This window comes from Mastomys coucha, unplaced genomic scaffold (assembly GCF_008632895.1).
Source record: "Mastomys coucha isolate ucsf_1 unplaced genomic scaffold, UCSF_Mcou_1 pScaffold22, whole genome shotgun sequence".
In the NCBI taxonomy this organism is placed as follows: Eukaryota; Metazoa; Chordata; class Mammalia; order Rodentia; family Muridae; genus Mastomys; species Mastomys coucha.
This window is the reverse complement of record NW_022196905.1, coordinates 69,452,214-69,475,270: the sequence shown is the minus strand read 5'-3', so window position 1 is coordinate 69,475,270 and position 23,057 is coordinate 69,452,214. Positions and strand designations below refer to the sequence as shown.

Sequence of the window (23,057 nt, the reverse complement as noted above, 5' to 3'; positions counted from 1 at the left end):
ACTTTGGAGCTGAAGACAGAGCAGATGAGGGGCAGGCCCGCTCTGCTAGCACCGTATCTGCCTGGACTCTGGAGCTGAAGACAGAGCAGATGAGGGGCAGGCCCGCTCTGCTAGCACCGTATCTGCCTGGACTCTGGGGCTGAAGACAGAGCAGATGAGGGGCAGGCTCACTCTGCTCTCCTCCACAGAACACCTGCACACGGAGGGAATCGGGAGGGATAAAGCTGTCTCTTTTAGCTTTTTGTAAAGCCTGCCTGATAAAGATACGTAAGGCATGGAGGAAGCAAAGGTCGCTGGTACCCGAGAGCCCCTGAGCTGCTCCCTCACCTTCCTCTGCCTGATTACTTCAGTCACATGGTCGCAGTTTCTTACACTGTAGGTTTGTGACTCTGGGCTTCTGTATATGGAGTCTGTGTCTTTTAGTCTCACCATTTCTTTGTCCTTCTGAATTGTAGGTGAAATTCTTGAACCTGTTCTTTATTTTACCAAGTCAGTTTTCTACAGTTAGCCAATCTGCTGCTCAATAACCCTTCAACTGTAACTTATCACCCTTTTTTAAAAAAATCCCCATCACTACCATCCTTCCTGATTGCAATGTGTTACTTCTTCAAAACTGAGCTTCATGAACATTTTGTTGACATTCAAAGATTTCTTCCTAATTTTTATGGCAAATGTAATTTAGAGAAATAGATTCCCTCTGACTCTTCAGAGTAGAGGGTTCCTGCCAATCTTAAGTTATCTCTTTTGCCCATTACAACTATGCAATTGGGGGTGTGGGACACTGTTAGCTTTTATTTCCTTCAGTGGTATGTATTTGAAACTGACAAATGGCTAACTAAATAGCCCAATATCCCAACATATACATTATGCATTAGTATACTGCTGTTTTATTCCCATGTAAGTCATCTTCTGATTTTATGAAAGAAATATTTCTTAAATTTGCCTTTTACCCTCCAGGCTCACAGCTACCATGTCAGTCCTGACCTGTGATCTCCTCTGCCTATCATCGTCTCTGAGACTTCAAATCCATGCTCTATGTTCTAGCACAGTCTGCGTCCTACCCCTTGGTTAATATTTCTGTTTCTAAATCAGAAAGGGTTAAAAATAGGAGATCCAACATTCAGATCTTACACTATTTTAGAAGAGGTGAGAAGAAGATGGAAACAGTTCACATGGCAGAAGTCTTAGGACCCATGCTGGCCTTCCCTACAGAGCACAGCATCCTGTTTATCCACTAAGGTGAACTTTAATAGCAGATTGGGCAGACAACTTTTTGGTGATTATGTCAACCTGTGAAAGTTTCAAAACTATGGATACCAGATCTGTCCAGATTCACTCAGTCAATCGGAGCACCTAGAGACCTTCCTCGCCCTTCCTAGGAGCTCCGAGGAGACTGAACCATGAGGCCACCTTAGGAAAACACTGTTCAAAGACATAGAGCAAAACACCGTTGAACCTTGCATACCCAGAAGAAGCATGTTCCAGAGATAAAATAATGAAAGAAAAGCTTTAATGGACTTACCTAAGCGAGTTCATCTCTGTTTTCTGATGAGAGGAGTCACCAGTCACATGGCTAAGTTTTTGAGCTTGGAGTTTTGATTTGTTCTCTAATGACTCTATTGTTTCTTTCATTATTAACATTTTAGATTGCAATTCATATTTTTCATCTTCAAGCTATAATTTAAATTTTAAAAATTAATAAGCATATATGATAATATCTTATTTTTCATAGCTACTCCTTAATAATATTTCTAGAAGATAATTATGGAGCTATATTAAACAGTGACTGTCATCTGTACTCTTAGGACCAACATGTTAGCATGGCTGCATCTATTTGTCCTTCCCTGTTACTACAATGAAAGAAAACATATAAGCAAAAATAAAACCAAGAAATCCATAACAGCAATGAGACAGGAAGCCAAACTACAAGCAGGATGAAAAGTCAGAGGAACTTCCTAAAACTCACACAAAACCTTCCATGGTTCATTTCCAGGTTTTGGAATCAATATTCTCCCCCAACCCCCCACTCCCACCTTTACCCCCCAGAAAAACCTGGAAACCTGCAGTAAAAAGACAGCAATTAAACACAAACAGGAGGTGAAAGGAATGTAACCACAACATGGTCAAGATTTATGGAGAAACAAAGTGAAAGTTTCCCCGAGCACGTGGAGCAAGACCTGACTTCATATCGATCACGGTGCTTCTCTGCACGGGAGCATAAGACCTGAAGCGTGTTAAGATTTCACTAAATTATACATCCATGAAATGCTGACTCTTCCGGTACACTCCAGGATGCCAAGCGTCTTGCCCTCCAGTGCATCACAGTAACATCACATCCCAAGCCTTGAAATGCTCAGTCTTGCTTGGTTTTGAACTTTACAAGAGCAGAATCACACCATGTGCTTTCTTCAGCAACTTAGTGTTTTGGTACACCCTGCATCTGTACCAGTCATACCTCTGATGTTAGTAACTTTCACGTATTTCTGATCAATAGAAATTGTATTGATTTCTATTGAGCAGATGTATGATTGGTGATCCACTGTATGACTCATGATTACATATTGGTTTGAATATGGTGTAGGCTCTGAGGGACATCTCATCTGTCACCACAACGCCAGTGAAACATAACAGCAGATGCAGATAATACAGAAGCACAAACAAATGAGCCAGTCTTACAGAGCAGGGAGTGCATCTGGTCTAGGAACCTTCACGTGCTGACCTTTCACATTCAACAACTATCTAGAAATGAACTGCTGAAAGCATGCAGTTGCTATGACCATGTAATGTCCACAACAGACTGGGGTGTTGAAGCTGGGGAACAGCCTGATGAGACGTATCGTGGCCCCTGCCTCTTCTCATCTTGTTTTCTGGATGCCATGTGAGCAGTGCTAGTCTACTGGACCCTCTCCACCATAAAGTTCTGCTTTGCTTCAGAACCAAGCAATGGCAGCAGCTCTAGACTGAACCCTTGAAATCATAAGCCCAAGTAAACCTTTCCTTAGGTTGCCTGGCTCACAGAAATGAAAAGTAACAAACACTGAAAGCCAGCAAAAGAGATGTGGGCTGTGGAGACTCTCCAGCCATAGAGCTCAGAGACCTAGGGACTGGCTTGTGGAAGGGATCTGAAGCCAAGAATGTTATAACACAGAGCTGGTTAGGCAGTTCCGATGGGAGGACAGAAGACCAGAACGACAACAGGAACGTGGACGGCTAAAGGTTCATAGGTCTCACATGGGAACAAAGGCTCTGGAAAAGAACTAAATGCCGTTGTGTTATACTGTGGCAAAACATGTAAGCTTTGTCCGTCCCGAGACTTGTGACTGACTATGTCACAAACCTGAGATAAAGGCTGACAGACTGATTAACCTGGTAGGAGGAAACTTTAAGGCAGTCAAGCACGCATGTGGTGGCTTGGTTATTTCTCACAGGCTTTTAGCCTTTAGGTCTATGGTGAGAACTGGGAGCAAACACCAGAGCAGAGAGTTTGCAAAATGAGCAGTTCAGTCAGAAAATAAATGAAAGTGAGGCCAACAAAGGAATGGCTGTTGAAGAAACTAGCCACACTTTGTAACAGGCTTAGAAGCCCAAAGAGCTTAACAAGGCTGTGCTCACCTCTGTTCAAAGGCATGAACAGGAAAACAAGTATAAACCTCTGTGAAAGCCTAGGCTTTGAGGAGGAAGAGGTACGTCCCTACTCACAGCTTGCAAAATCTTTACCAGTGTTCAGTCACCTGAGAACTCAGTGGCTGATGCAGCTATAAGCCAAGTAGGCCTGGCTACTGCTCAAACTGGCAGCAGACATTGTGTGATCCTCCTGCTTCAGCCTTGAGTAGCTATTTCTAGATAATCTTAACATGATTTCTGGTTATGGTCTATTTGAGGCAGGAATTTCTTATTCTTTGTATCTTCATATATGTAGCCATTCATCCAGGAAAGAATTACTAAATAATCATTCTTTACTCACTGATCTAGGTTTCTGTATAAAGTTCCTTTTATGTATATTTGTTATATTTGGTTTCATCAGTCTTTATTAGTCCTTACCTTAATTATAATGGCCCTAAAACCCAGTATCATATTCCTTAAACTTCTATATGACTTTTGGCTCTTTATTTCTGCATAAATTCTGGAATTTCAGAGTAGCCAACTGTAGAAAGTGTATACTATTTAGTGAGTCTAGAATTGTTGCATCTGTATTGAACATACAAATTTTTTTCTTGTCATTATCTCCTAAACATAGTTTAATAACTGTTTACACAGCATTTAGATTCTGTAAGGTATTATGAAATCATACAAAGTCCTGTAAGAAACCTAAATATGATTTAAATGATATGAAAGAATATATAGGTTATGTTCAATATTATGCCATTTTTATACATTTTTGGTTATGAGCTTAGCCTTTAATGGCTGAGCCATCTCTCCAGCCCATTTTTATATATAAATGTGAAGTTCTTCAGACTTAGGTATGTGAAGAAGTCCTGGAAGCAATCTCCTACAGATACTACAAGCTAATTATAAAGAAAATTAACAGTGAATTTCACTTTTTAGTCTGCATGTATTACATAATTACTCTTCTAAGACAAAACCACAATAATCATAGCCTGCCACTTCTGAAGCCCGCAACACTGCAGGACTCTCTTGCATGTGACCTGTGTGTTGTTACATTTTCACAGAAATCCCAAGAAACAGAAACACTCCTCCTATGTCAAAAATGAAAAGCTGAAGGAGAAGAGGCAAGAACTTGGCCTAAACAAAAGCTGGATTTGAACCACACGATAAGCCTCAGAGCAGGCACTGTTCTTCCTTGTATGCTAGCTTTCAAAACCATACAGTACGCCAAAACATGATAACTGGCACAGTCACTCACAGCCCCAATCCTCTGACAGGTTACCTGGTGGTTAATATATGTCAAATTTTCAATAGTTTTCTCTAATTCTGATTTTCCAACAGCATTCCTTTCTTGGATATTCTGAAAAAGAATTTTATAGAAAATGTTTATTTGTATTAAATACTTACAAAAGTAAGTAATGCACATTTGCAGAGCTATGTTTCCTAATTCATAGACTCTAGGAATGTTATAGAAGCGTTCTTCCAGTTAGAAAGGTTTTATTTCTTATCTTCATGTGTCATGCAGAAGGTAAAATGGGAGTGGACTCAATTATAAAGACTTATGTATATTGAACCTGGCTAACAGGCATCATACAGAGAACAACACACCAAGTCACATGCTCACAGTGCACCCTCACAAGAGGACATGTGAGGACCCATACACAAACCTCCCACTAATTCCGTTACAGTGCTGCTGACTGAGCCGAGAGCCTCGTGCTAGCTTAGTGCTCTACTGCTGAGCTACAACTCAGATGTAAGGAAAACAGGATACAAAGAAGAAAATATATGATCGGACACAGGCAATAGAACAGTACAAGTTCAGTCTAAGAACTGCTGCCGACTCAAGGATACATAATGTAATGGTCACTGAGTTTTTCCAATAAAGGTGCATACTCATTCATGCTACTCATTTTAAAACTGTATTTGACATTTAGATTATACGTTTGGTTAAAGAGATGACTGCTATGTTAATTAAATCACGTAAACAGTGCTGATATATGCTCTATACAAAGCACCAAGCAAGGTGTTAGGGCACAGCCATCAGTAAAGTCTCTGATGTCAGCTTATATAAGGCCTTGTCAAAAAGACAGACCTTAAACAAGAAACCATAAAGGCAGATGGTCAGGAGTCTGAAGGGATCCTCAGTTATAAAGCATGTTGAAATCGGCCTGAGCTACATGAGACCTTGTCCCAGAAATACTTAGTACTAGAAAGTGCCCTGCAGCTGTTGAAGGAAGGACTTCAAGAGTTGTGCCTAGCAGAGGACCCTGAATGCTGTAACTTTTACCTAGGTAAGAGGTGCCATCTTGATGTAACAGCGATACGACTGTAATGGGGTAATTGCTCTCTCATTAGACTTGAAGGCTGCTCCACCGAAGGGGCCTGTCTGATACTGTAAGCCTGATCAAAGGCCCAAGACTGTTGAGGTCATAGTCTACAGGGTAGAACCTGTTGTTGTTCTGTTCTAAATGGCCGTGATGTCAAAGTGCCTCCAAATATTTATGTTTATACCTATAGACCTGGGCTTGGTCAGAGGAACTTCTTTGCAGTGGGCAGCAGTAGTGGAGAGACACACGACTGCCTAAGGGTTGCCATAGAGATCGACTGTCCCTCCCCAGCCTCAGATAAGGGAATATATAATCAGATAAGGGGAGGCAGGAAGGATGTGGGGCTGGGTAACGGGGAAGCTGCTGTGATGGCATGGCCTGCACACTCATGAACTCAACAGCTGCTGGGTTGTGTGCACAGGACCTACACAAGAGCAAGCCAGTCAGAATTCTTGCATAGATGGGGTAGATGATCTCCAGGCCACACCATTTACTGAGGGGATCCTGGCAACTGACAGTTTGAGGAGCGAGAATCATTTGCTTTTAAGGATATGGTCACTGACAAGATTCCTATGCCCCAGGGGATGGCCGCACAAAAAGGAACTAGAACATGGAGGGAGCTGGTAGGGGTTAAGAGGAGTACATATGATCATATTTCATTCTATGTACGCATGGAACTCTCAGGCATATAGGAAAATAGAGATAAGTGAATATTTTCTAGACAAGGAGCTTTATTTTTACATGTCAAAAGGAATCTAGCACCTGGCGCTCAATAACCAGCATTAAAGAACAAATGAGAGAAGGGCATTCAAAGAGGTGGAGACCTTTACTCTAGTCTCAGAAGACTGCTGGCAAGAAAAGTCCCTTAAGCCAGAAGCCTTGAGAAAAAGGAGAGAGAAATAGCAAAAATGAGCATAGGGAAAAGATGACAGACTGTGAAATAGGCCAGGGCCGATCACTAATGATCTTGTAAACAGGTGAGTAACTGCTAGAAGTAACAAAGAGTCTAAAATCAGGCCCAAAGGGTCCCACGGTAACAGTGCACGCGAGGGCACAACTACCACAGGATGGGTAAGGAGAGACAGGAGTGAACAACTGAAGGGAAAGGAGCTCAAGGAGACTGGATCACAGATGGGCGAGGCTGGGCAAGTATTTAAACTCATTAGAACTCAGGGTTCTCATCTAAACAGAAACTATCGGAGAAGGCTTTTATGAAGATCTCCTGTGATGGATGGCTTATCTCACACTTGGAACAGAACTCTCATGTTGTTCAGGAGGCAGCAGTGGCAGGCCTTGGCTGACAGCTGTGATTTGAAGCTTTCAGAAAGTTTAGTCATAACCGCTGCTCGAAAGCAGGGTGGCTGGGGGACCAACAGGAAACACTGCAGAAGGCTGAGGGGTCATGTGACTACTGCTGTTTTCTAAAGGAAAGGTCTTTTGGAAATTCACCAAGTCTGCCTCCTACAACCCAGAAGGGTTCTGATAATCTGAAGGCAGCTTTCTGAGTTGCTAGTACTAATGCAGTTTCACAGTTCTATTTTTACATTTGTGATCATTATAACAGATATGAAAGAGGGTAAGCAAGAAGCTTGTGTTGAAGGATGCCATATTGCATAGAAACCTTTTCTCTGGTAACTTTAACTCTTGGGTTTTTTGTTTTGTTTTGTTTTGTTTTTTGTTTTTATTTTTCTAATTTCTAGAAGTAAACATTCCAAAGACTTTAATTAAAGACATTCTTATACAGTCTTTGGGTGTAAAAATAAACTGAAAATCTGTAACATAAAGATTACGCTTAAAAGACTTACTTTTGTTTGTAATTTTAGCAGCTACTTTTAAGGCATTGATTTCATAATATTAACTGGAAGTAACCATGGCTTCTCCAATAAGATCACTCGGAATTTACCATGTGGATCTACTATGAAATAATGCCTTGGTGTATTAACACACTTATTTGGGAACAATTGTAAAAATTATAATCTACCCAAGAGAAATGAAAACATCATACAAATACTCATACAAGCACTATTCATGGATGAACCACAAGGCTATCATGCCAAGAGCCACCAAATGTGTGGGTTGGAGATCTAACTCAGTGGTAGGGTGATGGCTCTGTAAATGCAAGGCCCTAAGTTCAATTCCTGGCACATAAAAGGAAAACCCCACATGTTTAATGATTCAGTTCATATGAACTGTCCAGAGAGGCCAACCCACAGAGGCAGAAACTGAATCAGTGATACCTACAGTTAAGGAGGCCTGGGGCACTGAAGCTGTTATAATGGACACAGGGTTCCTTATGTTGGGAGGAGGTTTTCTAAGATAAATTATGGTGATGATTAAAAAGACAGGAAGAAAAGGGATAGCAAAAGTCACTGTAGTGTCCCTTCATTAAATAGGTAAATTGTATGCTAGGTGAAAAATATCCGTAAAGTCATTTAATAAATTAGAAAAGGACGTCGCTCTTGAACTAAACCAGTCCTGAGTTCAGGGTGTGGCTGTAAGGACCAATTGGAATGTCTTGGGCTTTGGGGGCCAAATGTATCTTCTCAATTCTGCCACCGTGGTACAAAAACAGCTATGGACAACACTTTATCAACGGTGGAGTATTCTTACTGGCTACTACACTCAAAAAAGGTAGTTCAGCCTGGGCTGGCATGCTGCTATGATGTGTAATGCTATCTGGGCTGGGCTGGGCTGGGCTGGGCTGGGCTGGGCTGGGCTGGGCTGTGCGCAACTTCACAGGAGAGCACAGTTATAAATGGAGGCAGTGGGGGGTGGGTCTAATGAGTGCATGCTACTTTCACTTTTTCCTCAAATACTTAATAAATTATATTTCAAAAAGCCATAAACTGTATTACTTACTTTCAACTTTTCTCTCAGAGCTTCCTTTTCTGCCGTAATTCTTCTTAAGTCAGATAACGCTAGCTCTTTCTCCTTTTCTATACAACTAACAAGATGGTTGGGGGCTGTCGAATTAGTGGACTCCTGTCTTAGTGCAGATAACTCTTCCTTTGCCTTAGAGAATTAAGAGATACGAAATTACTTAGGATATATTCCATTTTTAAAGGGGCTGGGGTAGGGATATATTAAATACATGCTACATTCCCTTTCTTCCCAAATCCTGATAAAATAAGAGTAGCAGGATGAAAATTAAATACTAAAGCCCCAGTGACAAGAAGATTCAGAGAGGCTGAGGCCACACAACACTGGAAACTAGAAGTAGCCGGCTAGAGAATTAACTAGGCAGACTCAAGGAAGCTCAGAGCTAAGACTTCTGTGGGGAAACTCCAGAAGTGGATCCATTTAATTAACGCACTGCCAAGTCCTAGAAAAGCTCACACAAGTGAAAATGTCTCTTTTAACTTCATGTCTTCCTCCTGTCAAAACAGTACCGGGCTTCAATGGGAGGCGGGTGCGGAGCAAGGCAGCTACAGACTCCAGGATCTGCTCAGCCTACTCACGGCTGCTAAGGCAGGCTCTGTGACAGGGCCGGGCTGCTGGTCTCTCCACAGCAGGTTTTCACCAGGAGCTACCCCAGAGTATGTGTGCAGCACCATCTCCCACTGACAGGCTGGACTGGGCTAACAGGAAGCTCTGGAGATACACCGGTCTTGACAAGAGAACCACCATGTTCGGGACTTGACCTCAGGTCCTCAGTGCTTGTGCAGCAGGCACTCCAATGTGGAGGCTAACAGGCCAGACTGCAAATGTCCATTTTATCTCGGAGATCCAGACAGGTGGTAGCATGTCTAAATCCAAGGACAATTTTGGCTTAGAGCCAGCTAAAGTCTGTTCAGCTAGTTTAGAAAGACTGTCTCTAAATAACCTGACACACTGATAAGCTAGAGAAGAGGGAGAACAAACACGACAAAAAGGGAGAGAGAACTGTCTGTTTTGAGAACATGATGCCAGTTAATAAATAGTGCAGGGCCCAGTGGGTCTGTTATAGTAACTGTTTCTAAAGCTCTGTTGGGTTAATCAGAAGCAACATCTTACTTCCTTATATAAGACACTTAGTTTGTCCCTTTCTGCCGTCAGCAGTTTCACGTTGGCCTGTATATCCTCCATGTATTTCTCGAATCTTTCTAGCATGCGCTGAAGCTCATCCCTTTCTCTTGTGATCAGGTGAACCTCCGAATTGTAGTCACCCTGAAACAATACATTACAAAGACGAACATTATCATGTGTTATGTTGTCACAATTCTGCTGGTGATGAGGCTGACTGAACCAGGCTAAGAGACAGAAGAACAGACAGTTCTCTTAGTGTAATTAAAGAACTCCCGAGAGCATGCCATGAGAGCAGATGAAGGCATTGGCAGGAATGGCGCAGATTCCCTAGCTCTAGGTTCTCAGGAAGAAACACAGCTGTCATAATACCACCTGTGTCGACCTCAGTAGATGCTTCCATAGCTGATGTCCCTAGCTGTTTCTATTATACATGACACCTAAACTATAACCTCTAGACAAGGAGATCAGCAGCACCCAGAAACTCATTATATGCATGGAGTTGAGGGTCCATGCTGGAATCTTTGGGAGCAGGGTATAAGACATTTTGTCAAGCTTCCATGTCACTCTGATACATGGTAAGCTTTCACAGTCATTACTTTATAACTCTCTGCCAAGGAGAGGCCAGAGGTATGTGTTTACCTGTTTTCTATCACTGACCATTAAAGTCAGCTTCTCAGGTACAAGCCCCACTTGTCCCAGCTTCAACCCACATGAAGGCTATCTGTGCAATGGTCCAAGTATCAATGATTGGGATCAATGATCAATGATTCAGGAATCTATCTACTATTACAGTATGATTCTAAAGGTCCAGTCTTCACTGCCATTATGAAAATGAGACGGTAAATGAGCAGGTTAATGTCAATGGACTAAATATAGAAAATCTGATAGATTGCTGTACTAGTGTAGTGGTTTGAATGAGAATGGCCCCTAGAGGTTCCTATGTTTGAATATTTGGTCCCAAATGAGTGGAACTGCTTGGGAAGAATTGGGAGGTGTGGCCTTGTTAGAAGAGAGAGGCAGGCTTTGAAATCTCAAAAGACTCCCTTTCCCAGCGTGCTCTCTGCCTCCGGCTTGTGGATCTAAAGGTGAACTCTCAGCTGGCCCTGCTGCCACACCTTTGCTCTGCCGTCACAGACTCTACCCTAACTCTGAAACTATAAGCCTAATTAAAAACTTTGTTTTCAATAAGTTGCCTTGGTCATGGTATGCTGTCACAGCAAGAGAAAAGTAACTACAATTGGAAAGAATCTTGGCTCATAATATTTGATATCCACTGAGTGTATGCAATACCAGTGAAGACTCAATAAATGCTAAAAACGTGTAAGGGAGCATCTTAGGAAAATGCTATTCTTTTTAAAGCACAATTAAAGTTTGACGGGCAAGACTGGGTGTCGTGCACACATCAGAGGGCAAGATGCTTTACATAACAAGAGCAGATGAGGGTTTCAAAATAACCCAGGCTTAAGACCACAGAGGAAAATCTGTGACCTAGCTACCATTTAAAACATCTTACTGAATGTAGTCTGCACAGATCCTTGAAAAGGAGTGCAGTGAATGAAGATTCAAGTCTGTTTTCACTACTGCCTATGCCTCAGCTTAAATGTCACCTTCTACAAGGTTCTTCATGTAACTCAGATGTATATAAGATTCCAAGTGTTCTGAGTTGATCCCGTATAGTCTTCACTATACAGTGAAGATAGTTATACTAACTGTATGGCACTTAAAGTTATTTAGCAGTCAGAGTGTGGCTCAATGGTAACATAACTCTCAAATCTGCAGGATGCTTTTACTATACTCACTAAATTGAACTCCTGTGAGAGACACAGGAAGTGCCTCTTCTGTCATTTTGTGTTCAGCACTTGGTATGGTACCTGAACATTTCCTGGCTGGTCTGCTTGAGCAGGAATTCTACACTTCTCTATAAATGTATCTTATACATTATGTTAGTAACCTATGTTAGTATTGCTTTAATATATGCTAACTAATTCCCTTTCTCCATCCTATTATTTCCAACACATTGACAAGCAACATGCCCAGTGCTCAAAGCACAACATCATGTCAAGAACTCCTTTTCTTATTTCGAGACAGAGTTTCACTATATAGCCCTGGCTGCCCTTGCTTTGCAGGCAGGCTGGCCTTAAATTTGTGGCAATCCACTGGGCAGTGGTAGCGCACGCCTTTAATCCCAGCACTTGGGAAGCAGAGGCAGGCAGATTTCTGAGTTCGAGGCCCATCTGGTCTACAGAGTGAGTTCCAGGACAGCCAGGGCTACACAGAGAAACTCTGTCTTGAAAAACCAAAATAAATAAATAAATACATAATAATAATAATAATAATAATAATAATAATAATAATAATAAAATTTGTGGCAATCCTCTTGCCTCTCCCACAGTATTAGGATTACAGATGTAAGTCATCACAGTGGGCTAGGAACTAATCTCTATAGTACATGCTCATTCACAGCAGACAGTATATACCTGCTGGACTGAACTGTCTACATAGATCAGAGATTCTTTAAACCAGCAGCAAATACAGAAACTATTTTCGAGTGGGAACTGGACACTCTGCTAGAGGATCCTTATGTGGATCATCTCATCCAATCTCTATAAGGAGGTACAGTTCTTTTTCTGGGCCTGCACATGAGGAATCAGGGCTGCAGGAAGTCAGCTTCTCTAAGGCCTATCATATGCTGATGCAAGAAGCTGGGACGTGTGTCAGGTTTCCAATGCCAAAGCCTTTGCTTGTGCTCTCCCCAGCTCGGGGGACCATAGTGGGTGTAGTTAAATGGGAAACACTCAAGCACAAGTGAAAGCATGGAATCTTCCTTATCCATGGGGCTGTGATAATGAAAGTCACTGACAGTAAAACTGTCCCTTTTTCTGATATAATTCCAAGAAACTGTGCCTAGCAGTTTATCATAAGGCAGGAAGCTGATAGCCACAGTAAGTACCAAATCCAGCTTGAAAGAGTCTTTGTTGTCTGCCAACAAAGTACTTAAAATATCTACATTTTTTATGTGGGCAATGTGCTCCCAGGTCTTCATGCTCACAATGGTCTCACACACTCATTCGATGCATGCGCTTACCACAGCTGGCCACCATGCCTGCAGCTTATTATAGGAGCTGCAAAACATTCTGAATGTCCTACCTCTTTGGACTATACAAAATTAATTCTTTGTCTATGCTAGATAACATAACACTTGAAAAATGCAGGGGAGTCGAAGAGGCAATGGGATCTCCTAAGTGTTCTCACCAATGTCTCGCTTGCCTTCCCAGTGTAAAGCAACCAAGTAAACACTTAGCATTAAAATGATTGTCTATTTAACATTATATGCCATTTATATACTTTGTGACTCTTCTGCACAATAAAAATGAACAATCTAGTAACTTATTTCTCCTGAGAAAATAAGAACATAATTAAACATAAATGAGCTTGCATTGTCTTTCCCAACAACTCATTCTGCTTATAACAGATAGTGTAGTGTTGATACTCACCAACAAACTACAGCCATTAACCAATGAGGTTAAAAGGCAAAGTCAAAGCAAAAGGCATAAAACCATTAGACAACTGATACACGGTCTTCATGGAGAAGGTAACAGAATGAGTAAAGTTGAGCCAAATCTGAAATCCTATATTCTGAGCTACTGGCTGTCCCAGCTTCATCTCATTTTCCCTGTTCTGTAGATAATGCTACTGTCATAGGAACCTTCAGGACATCTATAGCTCCACAGCTTTAAGATAAAAAAGAAAGATCAATCTAAATAGTTGATAGTGGCATGACACTGATAACGTTTAGGACTTAAATGGGAACATATGACTTTAACCTCTCAGAAATCGTGCTCAACTTTTAATAACACACATAGTGACAGAGGCAGTTAGGAATCACCATGCAGATGTACACAGAACTCAGTGTCAGAACTTGCACTGGACCCTGCTTCAAAAATATAAAACAAACAAAACAAGACAAAAACCAAACCTGTTTACAAAAACAAGAAAGGAAACCAAGTGACATATATGGAGGTCACTTTTGTAAGACAGGCTCACGGTTCAGCCTGGGCTGCTCTGAACTTGGGTCTTTGTGCAGTCATACCTGTGCTTGATTTCCATTCTGTCCAGTCTTCCAAATGAACATTTTTAACCAACTTGTTACAGCAGACTAACAGAACAATCCACTTAACACGCACTTCTATTGTGTTTCCCCAACCCAGCAAAAAAGGGTCTAGAAAAGACGTGGTCAGTTGAAAGTGATGATGTTCCTGACTCAACCAATGAAGCTGGGAGTGCCACAAAGGCTTGTCAAGTGCCAGGAGGACAGAGTTACCCTGTTAGCAGAGGCAAAGTGCAACTGCTCCACAACAGAAATCCTGGGAAGAGCAGAAATGTACAGTGTCGTGAGTCTCTGAGTCCTAGTTTCTGAAAGCCAACATGCCTCTCACATGGCTCAGCTATTCAACCTAAATTTACAGGAATCAAAACGTTATCCTTTACTGTTGGGTAGTCTTCCTAGTAAAGCAGAGTTCCCACATTGCAAGTTATAGAATAAAACACAAGTAAAAATTAGGACTCTTTAAAGCATGTGTTAATTATGTTTCATTTAATACAACAACGAAGCAAAAAGGTTTATAACACACACATGCACACACATACACACGCACGCACACACACACACACACACACACACACACACACACACACACCCTTTTGATTTCTCTTATAGAAGTTCTTACCTTTTCTGAGCATTTGACTACAGAAGGTTTTTCCCGAACACAGTAATTAGCAGAACAAGATCTCCGCTGGATGAGATGCTGCAGTTTCTCCAGCTCTTTCTTATAATAATCGCGCTCTTCCTCTATGCCTTTCAGAAATGTGTCTAGACGAGAAGGTGACTTGTCTCGACGTTTTATCCCGTGTTCTAGCCTCATCCTCTCAACCTCCAGAGTCAGTTCTCTTTCTGCAGATTACAGTGTTAGCCTTAGTAACGCTGCATATATAATGTGGACTAGTCAAGTAGGTGACAGTGGTTAGCATTAGTCGTGTTGCATATGAAGTGTGGACTAGTCAGGTAAATAAGTAATCGACAGAGTGAACACTATTAGCAAGCATGAGCTGTTCTTGTGTCAACCACAGGATCTGACATACTGGGCAAATATTGAGGAAACATGAGAAGACAACACAAGAAAAACATTAAAATGAATTAGTGTCCAACAAGTTAATGTCACCCTGTGTTGGTACTATCTCAGCTGGATATTACTTAGTACTATAAAAAAAACAATGCATTTCTGTAACGGGGTGCTTCTAGAAACCCTAACGGAGCTCTGAAAGGAAACCTGCCTGTAGCAAGCATGCAGCAAGTGGACTTCACTGACCTCCAATTTAACACTTGCACAAAGAAACCAAAACAACTCAGTTTTCTTCCAATAAACACAAGTATTAGTTTTTCCTGCTCTTATTTTTGAGACAGCATGTCATTACACTGTAAAGACTGACTCAAAGTCCCAGGTTCAAAGAGGCCTTGCGCCTGTCAAGTGCCTGGGACTGTCAGAGTACACCACTGTATCCAATCTACCTCACAAGTTACTTTTCTATGATCTAAAACAAAGCAAATACTAGCAGTTTCACAGAGTTCAGCCTAATGGGACAGACACACACTGACTTAAGAGCTCAAGGGGAGGCCCCAAGGCCTGACACCGTTACTGATGCTATGGTGTGCTTACAGACAGGAGCCTAGCATAGCTGCTCTCTAAGAGGCCCAACAAGCAATTGAAAGAGTCAGATGCAGATACTTATACCAACCAAAGGACAGACGCCAGGATCCCTGTGGTTGAATAAAGGAAAAGCTGGAAGAAGCTGAGGAGGGGGTGACCCCATAGGAAGACCAGCATTCTCAACTAACCTGGATCCCCATGTTCTCTCAGACACTGAGCTACCAACCAGGCAGCATATACCAGCTGATATGAGGTCCGTAACACAGAGACACAGATCAGCAGAGGACTGCCTGGTATGGCCTCAGTGAAAGAAGATGCACCTAACCCTCAAGAGACTTGAGGCTCAAGGGAATGGAGAAGTCTAGTGGGGTGTGGGGGTGGAAACGGGAACGGGGCAGGGGGAGGTATGAGATGAGGAACAGTCAGAGGACAGACTGGGGTGGGGATAAAGACTAGATATAAAAAAAGATTAAAGAATGATTAAAAAAATAGTCATTCTGTGATCTATCTAATGCACTGCCATCTTCCTCTTCATTTCTTCAGCAGATACACAGTCCACTAGATGTAACTGGCTAACAATCCCAGACATTAGAGAACTTATGAACATTTCACACCACGAAGAAATGGCCAGGGAGGGCAGAGAAAGTAGGAAAGTGAGAAGGAATGGGTAACTGTGGGGAACTTAGGAAGTAAAAGCTACCAAGTGAGGAGCATTCACTGCATTCAGTGGGGGACCAGTTGGAAGGGCAACTCTGCTGGTGAAGGGAGGACAGAAGCCTCCTGGGATGCCATGAGGAGCCACGGAGTAGTGCGTGATCAAACGGGGATACTGGGAGCAGATTTTAAGGCAATATAACAGGATTCCTTAAAAAGACTCTGAACTTCAACTTTCTGGCATTTCAGAATGGTCTCCTCAGTCTGTCTCAAAGGAGTACACACTTCCATTGCAGAACACTCCAGGAGCCTCTCCGACACCAGCCCGTCAGAGCACAGGGGTGGGGTTCCTACTCCATCCACGCTGCCTCGCACCACACCATCCGTTTCACAGCCAGTGGTCAACAAAGAGTTGCTAAGGGATGCACAATAGCTCATCTGCTAATAAAAAGAGCATCTTACCTGTGACTGCAAAACTTTGCAGTTTTTTGTTAAGTCTTTGCTTTTCTTGTTCAAGCTGACAAACAACAGTCTCCAGGTCTGACTTTAAAAGTAGTTCACTGTTCAATCTCTCCTTCTCCTTATGGCTTATGTCTAATTCCTGCAAAGTGTTAATTCTATAATTGAGTATTCTAATAGCCCTATTAATCCTTGTAGCAATTACAGGTAAAATGGATACTTTCATAAGCATATATATATACATATATATATGTATACACATATATACAGCAGTATATATTTAATATATATAACTCTATATTCATATGTATGTGCACATGTGTGCACATGTATGCATACACTTTTAGCAACAAATGTCCATACAAGAACAGCTCTCTTCCAAAGACCCACAGCTGCCACTCTGTGCAGCAGAGAAGCTTCTCATAGCAGATGGGAACTAACATGGAGGAGACCCGTAAGTGGACAATGTGTGGAGAGTGAGCGACTTGGGTACTCAGTTCTAAAAGGGATGTGTTTATCAAACCCACCCTCAAGGATCTGTGTGGTAGAGTATCTGGAAAGAGCATAAGAGCCAGAGATGTGGATGACTTCAGGGAAACAGTGTCTTCCAGACACAACAGAACTGATGTACTCCTAGAGACTGTGACAGAGTGCGAGGGGCTAACGCAGGCTCAAGGCAGACGGGGTGGCAGCAGAGGAGGGGAAGTGGACACAGTCTCCCAACTGTAGCCAAGAAGCTGTCTGCATTTGACACCTGCTGGGACAGAGACATCAGTTTCCACAATGGAGTGTCACTCTGTACATTAACCACCCAGGGCAGGCTCCATGCCCAGGAGAAGTTGCCCAGTGCTAAACAGACTCCGTGGTTTTTGTATGTGCTTTTTGTTTTGTTTTGGTATTCTTTTGTCTTACCATTTTTTGTTTGCTTTGACCTTTGCTTTTGTTTTGTTTTTAAGAGGAGGGGGTTATGAAAATTGGGTAGGTAGGGAAGATCTGGGAGGAGCTAGTGGGGCGGGGGCAGAAATATGATCAAAATACATTGCATGTAAAAAAACTTAAAAGAAAGTAAACAAATAAACAAAGGAAAAAACCAAACATACCATGAGACCCAGATGCTAACAGATGCTCTTTTGTGGAAAGTGGAAACCTTACATTTTTGTAACTCATTTAGTTAGCGTTTATCCTACTTCTCTCTAAATGAATATGCGCAACACAACTTACTAATACCTATGCTTAAAGAGGGCAGCAGAACATGGTCATTGTTTCTGCCATGGCAAGTGCTTAGTGAACATTAGCTATCAGTATCATTGTTATCTCAGAAATACATATGATACAGAAATACTAACAGGGAATATAAGAAATCCCTGAAAGCGAGTGTCAGCCAACATTACTGAAATTGATCACGGGTCTGAGACAAGCTGTCAACCATCCTCAGCACTCACAATGTGCACACAATAGCGAACAGCAGCACACACAGGTCATGTTCCAAAGAAAACCTCATCAACATCCCCTTTACAGTTACGAGACTCGAGAGTGAGCTCCCTTAGCAGGCTTAGCTGACACAGTTACTCAATGCCAGAGTGAAGACTTGCTGAGTTCAACTTAAAAAGAAGCAACTATCACTGGACAGTGGTGGCATATGTATGTCTTTAATCCCAGCACTCAGGAGGCAGAGGCAGGCAGATCTCTGTGAACTCAAGACTAGCCTGGTCTACAAATGGAGTTCCAAGGCTGCCAGGACTATTACACAGAGAAATCCTGTCTCAGAAAGAAAGGATGCAAGGAAGGAAGGGAGAGAGGGAGGGGGAAGGGAGGGAGGGGAGAAAGAAGGAAGGGAGAAACAGAGGGAGGGAAAGAAGAACGAAGGAAAGAAATAAAGGAAGAAAGAAAGAAGCCACTATCATCAGCTCTTCATACTAAGTTCACAAAAATCTACAAATAGTGAATGCACACTACCATACCATAGAAATGCATGTATCCCAAATACATAGTCTATACATAATTAAGAGATGCAAGTCACTGTCAGTCTTTGTTTCTAATCTTACAGAAAACCCTTCTGACATAACAAGCTATCACACTAAAGAGAACCCCACCCCCATCCCCACCCTGGAGTGACCAGTTGTAACTTGTAAGGCATTCATTCTGCTAATTCCATGCAGCCTCTGTAGCAAGGGGTCTCTTGGCATGAAGCCTGGCTTTCTCCCTAAAAGGCCACAGGGACAAGCACTGTGACTAGGAAAATCACTTGAATAACACCAAACAAAGCAATTTCAAGGAGTATTTTTTATAACAATCAACAAATAAATAACTACCAATTATGATGTTATCGTTATTAGTGACCAGAGAAGCTATAGAGTGGTTAGAGGAATATAGATTTGCTAGCAGGGTCTCAAATTTTCAGTTCTACCTACAAACCTGCACTATAAATATATAATTTATAATGGTATGAGAAAATAACAGTATGAAATTGCATAATCACACTATGGACCATTTATATTCAGCTGTGGAAAGGAATAGAGTTAACATCCCAAACGAAAGACGAACCCTGCTGCAAATGAATGTAGGGTTCATCATTCTCCAAATGGTCAGGAGAACTCCAGCCCCTGACAGGTGAGCAGCTGTCAAGCTAAGTAGAAGGTAATGTGGTCACTCCGCATGGGTGTGAGGTTTCTCTCCAGAGTGGTGAATGTTCTGGGACTGGCAGTGACGGTTGTACAGTTCTGTGACTGTGGTAAAACTACACAGTCCACTAAAATGACTGAATAGTATCCATACACATTGTACCTCAATAGACCTATGGAACAGGCATCAATTTGGCACCAAGAACACTGGCAACAGTGCGTCATCAACTTACCCATTGCAGTTTTGACATTTTTTCCTCAAGGTTCCGCATTTCACAGAGGTTTCGTTTAATCTCTTTCTAGGAATAAAAAGCCTATTAGGTAAAGATCTAAGACCCTACGACTATCTCACTATGGCATCCTGAATGAGAGCAGCTGGTTGGCATTCTCTCTATCCATAAGGTCTGGGACTTGAATCTAATACTCAGCACCAATGAACAGAGAATAAAGCTGAGGTGAAGTGTCTGTTTAATACTGTGGGGTCCTCAGTGCTTATGTGAACTCGCTTATCAAGTAAAGAATCATTTCTCCCTCCTTGGTCCTCACTGTTGGGGAATGTTGGTGGTCAATTCTTAACCATGCTCTCAGCCTGCTTTGACCACCTGGACTGCTCGTACTACAACCAAGAGAGCAGAAAGTCAGTGAGATATCGGGATCCAACAGCAATCTATTGTTGCTTTAAGTTGACATCTGTGGGCCTTGTCAACAGGCCACGAGGCACCACGTTCAATGCATTGTATGTGAAAGCACAGAAGATATAGAAAGGAGTAGAGAGAGAGAGAGTGGAAAGAGACAGAGGTGCACTGCAATACACTAAAACCAGAAATGCAGAACCAAAAATCTATGAGTTACATACCCCACCCCAGACAGCCCAGTTCTGAAGATGAAAAGCAAGGCCTCACATGTGTGAGGCGAGCACTCTGCAACTGGGTTATCTCCCTAACCACATCTTCTTCCGGGACTGCTGGCTGGCTCTGGAGAGTCCATGTGCACTTTGGGACTCTTTTCTACTTTTGCAAAAACTGGCATTGCATTCTGATAGGACCTGAGTTGAACTCACAGACTGTTACAACCAGCTCTCCTATGCCACACTCACAGGCACACAGGATACCTTTCCAGTTACAAGCCCTTCAGCTGTCACCAGCTTCTGTTGTGCCTTAAGTTTCTACCTCACTGGTTAACTTCATTCTTTCTGATGAAGTTACAAATGGGATTTACAAATTTCTGTGTTGGAATTTTTTTTTTTATATAGTATGCAGAATTGCATCTGATGTGTGTATGTGTGTGTGTGTGTGTTTTAACATGCAATTTTGTTAACTTGTTTATTCTATTTCATTGTGTACAAATCTTTGGATTTTCCACAATTAAGATCATGTCATATGTGGTCAAAGAACTGTTACTCTTCTATTCTTTTTATTGTTTTATTGTTTATATCTAATTGCTGAGGAGCTCCAGTACTGTGTCTTAGTTTAGCTTAATTTTATTAAGATACAGTTCAGAGAGTATCCCAGGCTAGCCTAAAGCACAGTCTTCCTGCGTCAGTCCCTGCAAATGCTGGCATTTCTAGGTATGTGCCTCCACTTCTGGCTGAGCACGATTCTAAACAGAAATAATAACCGTATCCTAGACTCACTCCTGATTCCAGAGTAAAGGATTTTAGTCTTTCAACGCTGGGTGTGCTTGCTGTGGGCTTTTTGTTGGTAGTTGTATTATGTTGGTATAGTCCCCTTCTCTTTCACTATGGAGTTAACACTGCCTAACACACCACTGCAGACAGTGGGCTTCACACTGGGGGTCTACCTACTCTGGGCAGGAAGAGTCTTGTCTTGAACTGTGGTGCGGAGAGGGAGCCCAGGTGCATGGACACACTAGGAAGTATTCTACCACTGAGCCTCATCTTCCCTGCGTCCAGCTTTTAAAGGCTGGCATCTAGTGATGTCATTCACACACAGTGCTCCTTACGCACTCTGCTCTGCTCAAGGCCTGGCCTGTGGTCTAGGTGCGTGCGAGTTCTCCACCTTACTTCCCCTTTCACACTGCTCTTAGTACTCTGCTTCAGAGAAATCTCGCTCATGTTTTAAAAGCACACAATTTCAAGATTAAAAAAAAAAAAAAAACCTTTCAAGCATCAGATACATAGATCATAGAAGGGTGTATTTCTCTCCCATTCCATTTCATTAGGATATATTTCAAATATAAATTTACTTTTAAAATACTTATTAGCACTGTGAACTATCTGTCACTTTGACCTAGTGACTACTAATAATGGTATAATACCATGTAGAGGAATTTTATGACACTTTGAACCTTACAGTCAAAGACTTAAAAAAAGAAATTCAATTCAATACATGTTTTTATTCTAGGACAGTATGATAGACTGATCATAAAAAGGACAACAAGTGGGCTGGTGAGATGGCTCAGCAGGTAAGAGCACTGACTGCTCTTCCGAAGGTACTGAGTTCGGATTCCAGCAACTACATGGTGGCTTACAACCACCCGTAATGAGATCTGACGCCCTCTTCTGGTGCGTCTGAAGATAGCTACAGTGAATTACGCAGGAGCGAGAGGGGCTGGAGCGAGCAGAGCCGGCAGAGGTCCTGAGTTAAATTCCCAGCAGCCACACACATGATGGTTCACAGACATCTGTACAGCTACAGTGTACTCATACACATAAAATAAATAAATCTTTTAAAAAAAAGGACAACAAGTATAAAATATTAAAATGGGGTACAATCTTGTGAGACTTTCAAGGAAAAAGGTCATTTGGATTCATTGTTGGATTTTAAATAACAGTGAAATTTGCTTTCAGAGATTAATATTATAATCAGGAAATTTCACTCTATGTATCTTTCTTAGCAGAAAGATGAAGAATGGTAGTTACCAACTATAAAATACACAAGAAAAATGTTTTTAAAATGCCATTAGGGGGCTGGAGAGATAGCTCAGATAATAAGACACAAACTGCACAGACTTAGTGGTCAGAGTTCAAATCCTAGGAAGCCCTTTGAATGCTGGCCTGACTTGGCAATCACCTGGAATCCTGGCACTAGAGAGTCTGAGATGGGGTCCGCAGGGCAAGCTTACAAGCTAGACAAGCTGAATCAGTGAGCTCTGAGTTCGGGAACAGAACCAGCCCCAATAAATAAATAGTGATTGAGGCAGACATCCAATGCCAGCTTCAGGCTTCCACACACATGCTTATACTTTGGCATGTTCACCAATGCATATATGCAAGCCTACACACATGAACACACACATGCATGCATGTACATGCTATAAACACATACATGCACGCAAAAATAATCTTTCAAGGATTCTTGAGTTAAATTGGACAAGAAGACAGACTTCAGAGATAAAAGGACAGAAGTGGAAACTATAGAGGAAATCAGAACAGAGTCTAGACATTTACTCTATGAAGAGGTGTGCATCGGGAGAACTAAACCAACAGGAACAGAGGGAGACTCTTAGAGGGCAGAAATCGTGCTTAGGAAAACCTTGAATTATTGGGGGTGAGGCTTGGGCTGGGGCTCGGCCCCTAGGAGCACTAGCTGCTCTTCTAGAGGTTCTGAGTTCAATTCCCAGCAGCTACAGAGTGACTCACAACCATATATAATAGGATCTGATGTCCTCTACTGGAGTGTAGGTATACACACACAAAATATAAATAAAATTAAAAAAAA

General features: G+C 42.0%; 1 protein-coding gene across 3 annotated transcripts in view; it reads right to left on the bottom strand.

Annotated features, from left to right (window-relative positions):
• Nucleotides 1-23,057, bottom strand: part of Cep135 (centrosomal protein 135) — a 59,195-nt gene that overhangs the window by 21,376 nt on the left and 14,762 nt on the right. For all 3 annotated transcript variants that reach the window (XM_031342788.1, XM_031342790.1, XM_031342789.1), the window contains exons 9-15: nucleotides 19,611-19,676; nucleotides 16,760-16,898; nucleotides 14,666-14,889; nucleotides 9,927-10,079; nucleotides 8,793-8,945; nucleotides 4,889-4,966; nucleotides 1,523-1,674 (exon numbers count right to left, since the gene is read on the bottom strand). In XM_031342788.1, coding sequence (XP_031198648.1) covers nucleotides 1,523-1,674; nucleotides 4,889-4,966; nucleotides 8,793-8,945; nucleotides 9,927-10,079; nucleotides 14,666-14,889; nucleotides 16,760-16,898; nucleotides 19,611-19,676 — 965 coding nt within the window. The remainder of the gene's footprint in view (nucleotides 1-1,522; nucleotides 1,675-4,888; nucleotides 4,967-8,792; nucleotides 8,946-9,926; nucleotides 10,080-14,665; nucleotides 14,890-16,759; nucleotides 16,899-19,610; nucleotides 19,677-23,057) is intronic.